The sequence below is a fragment of the Dendrobates tinctorius genome, unplaced genomic scaffold (genome assembly GCF_039654945.1).
Source record: "Dendrobates tinctorius isolate UK_male_01 unplaced genomic scaffold, ASM3965494v1 ptg000070l, whole genome shotgun sequence".
Lineage (NCBI taxonomy): Eukaryota > Metazoa > Chordata > Amphibia > Anura > Dendrobatidae > Dendrobates > Dendrobates tinctorius.
This window is the reverse complement of record NW_027361738.1, coordinates 30,110,886-30,121,540: the sequence shown is the minus strand read 5'-3', so window position 1 is coordinate 30,121,540 and position 10,655 is coordinate 30,110,886. Positions and strand designations below refer to the sequence as shown.

General features: G+C 46.4%; 1 protein-coding gene across 1 annotated transcript; it reads left to right on the top strand.

Moving 5' to 3' along the window:
- Positions 1–1,030: 1,030 nt before the first annotated feature.
- Positions 1,031–7,630, top strand: LOC141095869 (nuclease EXOG, mitochondrial-like). Its single transcript, XM_073582248.1, has 6 exons — positions 1,031–1,265; positions 4,812–4,961; positions 5,429–5,568; positions 6,008–6,084; positions 7,317–7,417; positions 7,520–7,630. Exons 1-5 carry the CDS (start codon positions 1,031–1,033, stop codon positions 7,357–7,359), a joined length of 645 nt encoding a protein of 214 aa, XP_073438349.1. The 3' UTR covers positions 7,360–7,417; positions 7,520–7,630.
- The last annotated feature ends 3,025 nt before the right edge of the window (positions 7,631–10,655 follow it).

Below are 10,655 nucleotides of genomic sequence, written 5' to 3'. Positions count from 1 at the left end.
AAACAAGGGAGATGTGGGGTGGTGCTGAGCCATGGAGGGCTTTGTGGGTGAGGGTAATAAGTTTATACTGAATTCTGGAGTGGATGGGTAGCCAGTGTAATGACTGGCACAAGGTAGAGGCATCGGTGTAACGATTGGCGAGGAATATGATCCTGGCTGCAGCAGTAAAATCAATGGTGTCGTTCAAAAGTACAACTCTTTCTGCAAAAAACCAAGCCCTCATGTGGGTGTATTGGTGGAAAAATAAAAAAGTTTTGACTCTGGTGAGACGGGGAGGAAAAAAAGGAAAACGCAAAAAACAGAAAATTGTAAAGTCTCGAAAGGGTTAAAAGTGATGATTGGGGACTTGAGACTGATCGCTGTCTGTAGCATGGGTCATCAGTATTAGCTCCGGGGGTATCTACATCCCGGCCCGTGAGCTGTATGAAGACCCCCAGCACCATGGAGAGCGCAGCGTCCTCATCATTATCTACGAGACCCCGGTATGTAGGTAAAGTGGCGGCAATAGGACGGAGCTGTGATACTGGACCACCTGCGACCGTGTTATAGGCCGGGGTCAGACAAGTGAGAAACTCGGACGAGTCTCACACATCAACACCCGGCACTGCCGCCGGCACTCGGCCCGGAGCGCTCAGCCACATAGAAATACCTGCAGCGCTCACTCCGGTCCCGAGTGCTGGCGGCAGTGCCGGGTATTGATGCGAGGCTCGTCCGAGTTTCTCACAAGTCTGACCCCGGCCATAGAGTCGTGTTACTCCAACCTCACTTCTTACAACCTACAAGGGCACGGAGATGTGTCACATTCATCCCACACGTGGCCTGTGCACCTACAATGCCGCGGCTGAATTCTCGCCCCAGTCCGGCCCTGCTTACACCTATACCTGACTCCTGAGGTGACCCCAAATCACAGCTCAGAGATGTGACGCCTCATGTCCGATCACCAGCACAGCAGCAGTCATATTCCGCGCCAGTAGGTGGCGCCCGTCTACATACAATTTATTCACATACAATAAACAAGTCTGGCCGCAAGATGTCGCTGGTAGCACGCCTTGGATTCTACTGTAAATCGAGTGCTGTACTGTTCCCGGCCAGCAGGTGGCGGCTCCGCTTCATTCGTCTTTTACATCTACTTGAAGATGTCAGGACATATTTCCTACAGGATTATAAGCCGCCGCTTTCTGGGGGGTTTCGTGCTGGGGGCTACACTGAGCACATCGTCCTCCTAGCCGCGCTGTATTTATACGAGCGAAAAAGAGCCGAGCCAGGTGAGAAAGCCGCCCCCTGGCGGAGAGTGTGCGCCGTTACCCCTGTGGAGGGAGGCCCTGTCATAGACGCGTGGGCTGCGGCCTGCATCCGGGTCCCTGCTCTGTGCGCGCTCCTCATGGCATCCGGGGACCTCAACAGGCACGGAGGGGTTAACGCCGAAACTGCGGCCACAGTGAATCAGGGCGGAGTCACGTGGCCTCGTGTCCGCGCTCACGCGTGGGAGTGACCGGTCCGAGCAGGGTACAGTGTATGTGTCACCCCCTAGTTCCCAGTGACGTCAGTACGAGCTCCCCTCTCACCCTCTGCCTTACTGCAGCGCCCCCTCCTGTCAGGACGGAGCACAGGGGCCATGGATCGTTATGGTGTCTGTCTGGGGTCTGTTCTGTGTCGGTTTATAGGAGAGAAGTAAAAAAGCGCAACGTCCACACCGTGGAATCAGTGATGAGTGAGCGGGGCCGGATAAAGTGTTATCTGGGCATGCTCGAGTGCTCGCAGTGCCCGGCTTGCTCGAATACTGTGCTCTGGTCCCCGCGGCTGCATGTCTCGTGGCTGATTGACAGCAGCGGCACATGCAGGGATTGTCAGTCACTCCTCGGGATGTTCCCACGGTCAGTATTGGCAGCACATGTCCGCTCCATCCACAGCGCTGCCGGCTTCTGAACGCCGCTGATTCCACATGTGATCACTGAACCGTGCGGGATCACGGCTCCCATTACATTGTACGGGTGAGATTTATCCTGTGGAGACAGAGTGTCTCCGCTACATATATAGACATGCTGCGGGCGGGAGAGATGCTCCACATGGAAGCCGGAGGCGTCTGCCCGCATAGTGGGCGTGGGATATGATGACACCCCCTCCACTGTGCTGTAACATCTGGACGCTGCGGATGTACACAGCGTCCTCTGACCGTGGGAACATACCCTTACATGTGTCACCGCTGTCACGAGACATGCAGCCGCAAGGACTAGAACATATTACTCAGCACACCGAAGTCACTGTTAGCGCTCCAGCATGCCCGGATAACACCTCAGCACGCTCATCACTGCTCAGCTTCTCTTCTGTTCTGTTTTTTTTATACACTTTTTTTCTTTTTTTGTCTGTAGCTCTGATATTTGGTGTTTTTCTGCAGGCTGAGTTGTATTGTGAAGCAGCAGCAATTTACACCATTGTTTGCTTCATTTTAAGTTTATGCCGCCAACAGTTGGCACAGATAGTATTTTGGTGCAGAATGATTACAGAGATTACATAAAGCTTATCCTCGCCCCTTGTGCCATCGTTGTTCCCGCGGGGCCGGTACGCGTGGTCCTGGTGCTCTTGTACGATGTGACACGTGTCTCCGGTGCCCAATCAGCGCTGGCGTCACTGTCCGCGCCTTCATACGAGTTGTACATGAAGAGTAAGTCCGGGCTGCGGCTGATCTCCGACTTCCTCTTCATGTTCGATTCATATGAAGGGTGGGGACAGTGATGCCAGCGCTGATTGTGTGCCAGTGTCAAACCGCATGAGAGCCCTGCAGAGAGCGCGTGCTGACACCGTGGGAGCAGCGCAGGCACGGGATGTGAGTATAGGCTTTTTTATCTTATTGGGGCAAAGCGTGGGGTATGACAAGGGGTTGTCCTAGCAGAGGTCAACTTTAAATGAAATGCGGCATTGCTGGTGTGAGACATGTAATGACTGACAGTCAGCTCTCCTGATCTACACTGGTAACACCTCCTTTCATTTAAAAAAAGTCTCTGGAGGCAGATTCTCAGGGAGATCTATGTCCGGCCCGTAGATCTTAACCGTTCATTTACATATGAAGACAAGTGTAGATTTCTAGGTAATAAGATCAGATTGAAGACGTCACGTTATCATTTTATTCATTTTTTTTTTTTTTTTTTTTTTTTTTACGTGCGTGGCCATCTACACTGTGTTCCAAATTATTATGCAAATGATATTTTTCTCTGATTTTCCTAAATAGTCAGTACAAATGACAGTCAGTCTAATAAAAGTCATCACTCGTTAGAGTTTACATCGCATTTTATTGAAGAAACCTCCCAATGATAACAGTATAATCTCCAAAATGAATAAAAACTCAAATTGCACTGTTCCAAATTATTAGGCACAGTAGAATTTCTAAACATTTGATATGTTTTAAAGAACTGAAAATGCTCATTTCTGGAATTTGCAGCATTAGGAGGTCACATTCACTGAACAAAAAAGCTATTTAACTCCAAAACATCATAACAGGCCCAGTTACATGTTAACATAGGAACCCTTCTTTGATGTCACCTTCACAATTCTTGCATCCGTTAAACTTGTGAGTTTTTGGAGAGTTTCTGCTTGTATTTCTTTGCATGAAGTCAGAATAGCCTCCCAGAGCTGCTGTTCTGATGTGACCGGCCTCCCAGCCTCATAGATCTTTTGCTTGATGATACTCTAAAGGTTCTCTATAGGGTTGAGGTCAGGGGAAGATGGTGGCCACACCATTAGTTTATCTCCCTTTATGCCCATAGCAGTCAATGACTGAGAGGTATTCTTTGCAGCATGAGATGGTGCATTGTCATGCATGAAGATGATTTTGCTCCTGAAGGCACGTTTCTGCTTTTTATACCATGGAAGACAGCTGTCAGTCAGAAACTCTACATACTTTGCAGAGGTCATTTTCACACCTTCAGGAACCTTAAAGGGCCCTACAAGCTGTTTCCCCATGATTCCGGCCCAAAACATGACTCCTCAACCTGCTTCCATACGTCGCAGCCTTGTTGGAACATAGTGGCCATCCACCAACCATCCACTACTCCATCCATCTGGACCATCCAGAGTTGCTCGACACTCATCAGTAAACAAGACTGTTTGAAAATTAGTCTTCATGTGTGTCTGGGCCCACTGCAACCGTTTCTGCTTGTGAACACTGTTTAGGTGTGGCCAAATAGTAGGTTTATGCACCACTGCAGCCTTTGAAGGATCCTAGTCCTTGAGGTTCGAGGGACTCCAGAGGCACCAGCAGCTTTAAATATCTGTTCGCTGGTTTGTAATGGCTTTTTAGCAGCTGCTCTCTTAATCCGATGAACTTGCCTGGCAGAAACCTTCCTCATTCTGCCTTTATCAGCACAAACATGTCTGTGCTCAGAATCAGCCATAAATCTCTTAACAGTACGATGATCACATTTAAGTTTTTGGGAAATATCTAATGTTTTCATGTCTTGACCAAGGCATTGCACTATTTGATGCTTTTCAGCAGCAGAGAGATCCTTTTTCTTTCCTAAATTCCTTGAAACCTGTGCCCTGCTTAATAATATGGAACATCATTCTTAAGTAGTTTTCCTTTAATTGGGCTCACCTGGTAAACTAATTATCATAGGCGTTTGAGATTGATTTCAGTGATCCAAAGAGCCCTGATACACAATACCATCTATGAGTTTATTTGAAAAACAAAAAATTACATCTTTATGACACTTAAATCCAATTTGCATAATAATTTGGAACACAGTGTAGATGGCTTAGGAGGGTTGATCCTACTGAACCAGATATAATGTTAATATTAATCTTTTTTTTCCCCCCAGAACCCATACAGAAGTCTCCATTGGAGGAGTTCGGATTCCCGCAGAGTGGAGAGGAGGTCAGGCAACATATCGGTCATGCTTTATCTTATGATCAAGCAAAGAAGACCCCACGTTGGGTCATTGAGCATCTTACAAAAGAGAAAATAGTTGGTGAGCAAAAAGGGAATTAATTCCATTACCTCGGCTGGTCTCCTAGTAAGGAGCACAATGGGCAGCAAAGTGGCTCAGTGGTTAGCACTGTATGGTGGCTCAGTGGTTAGCACCTTTACTTTGCAGCTCTGGGGTCTTGGGTTCAAATCCCACCGAGGACAACATCTGCAAGGAGTTTGTATGTTCTCCCCGTGTTTGCATTGGTTTCACGGAGGGTTGTTGGATCTCGCTCTGTATGTCGGGATCCCACAACCCGGAAGTTAGGACCTGATTTTTTTTCTAGACAGTCCGGACCTTTAGCCTGTCATTAGGGACACTGCTGGACGTCTTTCTTAATGAGTTATTGGGACTGTAAACAGCAGGACGGCTCAGTATAAATATAGTTGCCCCCCAATTCAGGGGGTTTTGTGCTTTATTTTGTTTGTCTAGGTTTTAGAACATGTTTTTCTTTTTTATCTTTTCCTTAGGCGTTGCTGACCGGAAACACTGCCGATTTAAACCGGATCCAAACATTCCGCAATTATTTAGTGCCAGCAATGAAGACTATTTACGTAGCGGGTGGTCCCGGGGTCACATGGCGCCAGCGGGGGACAGTAAATATTCTATAGTAAGAATCTGTTTTCTGCTTATCTGAAGAAGAAAATCTATAAAAATTAGTCTTTTTTTTCTTTTCTTTTTGTATTTACATAAGAATATGGAATATAAAGTTCATTACTTTGACTTGTCATAAAGCTTTATGTTGTGTGCAGACATTAAATGTTTGGTGCAGAAATTTCTGTACCATTTCGGCATCTCTTGGCACGAAAAACAGCGTGTAATACATGCGTTTTTGCCCCATTTTTTAAATGTTTTTTTGGTGCAGATTTTTCCCACTCATTAATATGAGTGAAATCTGCAAGTCACAAATAAGCAATAAGTGCATGAGACTTCAGGATTCTCATTCACTTTATGACAAATCTGTGCAGAAAAAAAGCGACAACTCTGCAGCGTGTGCACAGACCCTTACTATTTTGACTATTTACATCAGTTCCCCTTTATGTCCACAGGAGGCCATGGCTGAAACATTTTACCTGTCAAACATTGTGCCCCAAAACTATAAAAACAATGCCGGCTTCTGGAATCGGTAAGGTCCATGGTCAACAGGGATTTACTTTACAATCTGAAATGCAGATGCAGTCCTGCCTCAGGTTCAAAGATTAAAGGGGTTGTCAATAGCAAAAATCACCTCCTTACCACTCGGACTCAACATCTCAGTGATTTTTGGAGCTGTCTTCCAGAGGTTATGTGACATGACAATCGGCTCCAGCCTTCATCGTGGCATCAGACAAAATGGCTTCACCTGACTGAAGGCTGCAGCTGATCGGTGTGGCAGTCTGCAACGCTCCTGTGACACCAGTGTCCTCTATCAAAAGACTCGGGTTATACCAGCGATTAAAAATTGCTGGAATAACCTCCATCCGACAAGTGTGTGTAAATATGTAGAAATATATTTTTTATTTTTTTAAAATCTGGTGTCCTTTAGCATTTAATGAGGGGCTGTTCAGTAATGGACAATACTTTTAACATATCGTGGTCTTTCCTGGACCACTGCAGTTTGAACCCACATTGAGCCTTCAATGTCACAGACACAAAGATATGACGAGACATGGCGCCTTCTACAGCCTTCCTTCCTTTCTGGCTCCTTCTTACTGGAACCATTTTGCCCAGAAAACAATATAGCTAAAATGGTTTTGGTAAGCAGGAGCCGGAAAGACATGTACCGGCGCATGTGCAGTTAGGTTTTAGGCTCGGCCTGCAGTAGAGAAGAGGAAAGTGCGTTTGTGCGATCCGGCAATGTCCCTGCTCAGGCACGAGATTTCATTCAGCAATGTGGATGACACAGGACACGTCATCCACATCAATCAAAGCTGGAAGACGGCTTTTAGCAGGGGAGAGGAGGGACAAGCCCCGCTGTAATGACACCCCTGGGACCGGACCGTCCTAATTTGTATACCTTGCTGGAGCACTTCAGTAGTTTTTTTTGGAGATATAAGGGGGAGTCAGGACATAGTATACAACTTTCTGCAATGCAGCACAGGTGCTGAGGAAGGTGGTGGTATACCGCTGAGCTGTAGTTCCCCTCTGGCGTCACTGTGTAGAGAGTACAACATTTTCAGGATCAGTGAGGGGCCCATAGGTCAGACCTCCACCGATCATAAAGTAACATGCCATCACTTTATGGGATGGGAATACCCCATCCCATAAATGTCATTATTCACGGTGATTTCATACTCTGTCCTGGATGGCATCTATTTGTACGGTGACACCCCTCTGCTTCTGGATTACTATGTAACTAGGTAAATTTCCTATTCACAGGTCTAGGAGAACCGTATCTGGAGCTTCAGACACAGATATGTAGAAATATCTGCAAAGAATGACATAACCGATGGCGGCTTGAGGCGGACATGTTCTCCGGGGTCAGTCATCAGCCAGGCCATTGCATGTGTAGTGTAATGAGATCAGTCCTACAATGGAGTAATGGCGGCTCATTTTTCTCATTGCTTGAAATCTTTATCCAGGTTTGAAATGTATTGTCGAGACCTGACACAGCGATTCGATGATGTCTGGATTGTGAGCGGCCCCCTGCTGTTACCCGTGCAGAATGAGGACGGCAAGAAAAGTGTCACTTATCAGGTGAGCCGCTGTTTACCACCACATGTTCATGTAGTGACTTCAGAGATGACCGGTCGGCCGCCGTGTTCTAGAAAACAATGAGCCTCCTTCAGTCTGGCTGATCATTGCTTTCTGCTCCTGCCTGATTGTGTTGAGAAGCGTTCAGTCGTGAAATGAAGTTCCTCTTATCGGCAGCCTCCGATCCACTAAATTTCTTAGTTCAGGGTGAAAGACACCGCACATTCTCATTAAGAGCTACCTGTTTGCTCAGTAACCAGGGTGAGATTCTAATTTGATAAATTATAAATTCAGAATTTAAATGAGGAGCTATGGGCATAATATGCAATAAAAGGCTTCGTGGGGCAGCGAATGGCAGGTTTGCAACACCTCCATGGCATGATCATCGGCATCATGGGTGATTCTGGGCAAATATTCTTTGTCGTTTTTGCACCTATGTGTGTTTTGTGCCAGCAATCAGCCGTAATCGTAATCTGGGGGGGCTTACTTGGTATAATATCCAAAACCAGGGTAAATGCTTGGACCTGCTGCCCTCATCACTGCTGTTAGTGCACATACAATTAGGTCCATATATATTTGGACAGAGACAACATTTTTCTAATTTTGGTTCTAGACATTACCACAATGAATTTTAAACAAAACAATTCAGAAGCAGTTGAAGTTCAGACTTTCAGCTTTCATTTGAGGGTATCCACATTCAAATTGGATGAAGGGTTTAGGAGTTTCAGCTCCTTAACATGTGCCACCCTGTTTTTAAAGGGACCAAAAGTAATTGGACAGATTAAATAATTGTAAATAAAATGTTCATTTCTGGTACTTGGTTGAAAACCCTTTGTTGGTAATGACTGCCTGAAGTTCTGAACTCATGGACATTACCAGACGGTGTGTTTCCTCCTTTTTGATGCTCTGCCAGGCCTTCACTGCGGTGGTTTTCAGTTGCTGTTTGTTTGTGGGCCTTTCTGTCTGAAGTTTAGTCTTTAACAAGTGAAATGCATGCTCAATTGGGTTGAGATCAGGTGACTGACTTGGCCATTCAAGAATATTCCACTTCTTTGCTTTAATAAACTCCTGGGTTGCTTTGGCTTTATGTTTTGGGTCATTGTCCATCTGTAGTATGAAACGACGACCAATCAGTTTGGCTGCATTTGGCTGGAGCACACAGTATGGCTCTGAATACCTCAGAATTCATTCGGCTGCTTCTGTTCTGTGTCACATCATCAATAAACACTAGTGACCCAGTGCCACTGGCAGCCATGCATGCCCAAGCCATCATACTGCCTCCGCCGTGTTTTACAGATGATGTGGTATGCTTTGGATCATGAGCTGTACCACGCCTTCGCCATACTTTTCTCTTTCCATCATTCTGGTAGAGGTTGATCTTGGTTTCATCTGTCCAAAGAATATTCTTCCAGAACTGTGCTGGATTGTTTAGATGTTTTTTAGCAAAGTCCAGTCTAGCCTTTTTATTCTTGATGCTTATGAGTGGCTTGCACCGTGCAGTGAACCCTCTGTATTTACTTTCATGCAGTCTTCTCTTTATGGTAGATTTGGATATTGATACGCTATGAAATAGCCTTGGAGTCAATTGTCCAATTATTTTTGGTCCCTTTAAAAACAGGGTGGCACATGTTAAGGAGCTGAAACTCCTAAATCCTTCATCCAATTTAATATGGATACCCTCAAATGAAAGCTGAAAGTCTGAACTTCAACTGCATCTGAATTGTTTTGTTTAAAATTCATTGTGGTAATGTCTAGAACCAAAATTAGAAAAATGTTGTCTCTGTCCAAATATATATGGACCTAACTGTACCAGTCTAGCTGGAACTGTTCCAAAGCGAATGCTTTGTAGTTTGGCTACCACTCTGTTTTCAATGGTCAGTTTCAGGTCATTATTATTTTGCCAGCACTATAGAGTCTGGAACTTCCTTTTTTCCCTTACTAGAGTACACCCTTCTGACACTCTCTTACTTGGCTTCTTTTTTTTCCAGTGGGATACTCCAGTTCATTATCATTCTGTCAGCACTATAGAGTCTGGAGCTTCCTTTATTAGAATACACAATTTTGATACTCTGTAACTTGGCTTCCACTTTTTTTTCAGTAGGCTGCTCAATGTCATTATTATAATTCTGTGAGCACTATAAAATTCTGATGCTTTGTAACTTTGCATCAAATTTTTTTCTAGTGGGCTGCCCCATTTCATTATCATTCTGTGGGCACTATAAAGGCTGGATTTGTGGTTTCAGGCCTCCCCATCCCTCCCCCTGGCTCTTGCTCACTGTTCTCCTTCTTTAATTGACGTAGGTGACTCCTTGATGCATCCACATTGCCTGGCGAAATCTTGACGTGAGGCATCATCCATGTCAGTTGAAGGAGGAGGGCGGTGAGCAGCAGCCGGGGCGGAGGGCGGATAGCAGCAGTCGGGGCGGAGGGCGGCGAGCAGCAGTCAGGGAAGAGGGCGGCGAGCAGCAGCCGGGGAAGGGGGCGGCAAGCAGCAGCCGGGGGGGAGGGATCAAGAGGACTGAAACGATGGCCATCAGACAGGACTGACCCGATTTTCATACAACGCGGGAGAACTTTAAAGGTTCTTTTGGGAGTATACAGGGGGTATATAAGCATTTATGGAGTGCAGCACAGATGCTGAGTAAAGTCATAGTTTTAGTTGTTATGACACTACTGGTGACAGGTTCTCTTTCTGTTGCCACAGACCTGACATTAGGCATTGGACGGACAGGTTAGGCCTGTTTCACATTCGCGCTTTTGAGCACAGCGACGGCCTGCGCACGGCCGCCGCTAAGCCCTGCCCCGCCTCCACCGGTATCTCCGCCTCCGGGCGCATGACATTGCATGCGTCGTGCGTCCCCTATCTTCATCACAGAGGGCGCAGGCTGTGCGCAATCTGCGCACAGTCTGCGTTTGACGGCGCATGCGTCCTTTTGACGGTGCGCCGAGCAGCGCCAAATGCAACCTGTTGCATTTTGGTTGTGCTCGGCGCACCGTCAAAAGGACACATGCGCCACCAAACGC

Excerpts from the sequence above, each read along its gene's own strand:
- LOC141095869 (XM_073582248.1), top strand. The coding sequence starts at position 1,031 with ATGTCGCTGGTAGCACGCCTTGGATTCTACTGTAAATCGAGTGCTGTA. Across the intron at positions 5,569-6,007 it reads GGGACAGTAAATATTCTATA|GAGGCCATGGCTGAAACATT; the intron begins GTAAGAATCTGT and ends TTATGTCCACAG. Across the intron at positions 6,085-7,316 it reads AATGCCGGCTTCTGGAATCG|GTCTAGGAGAACCGTATCTG; the intron begins GTAAGGTCCATG and ends TCCTATTCACAG.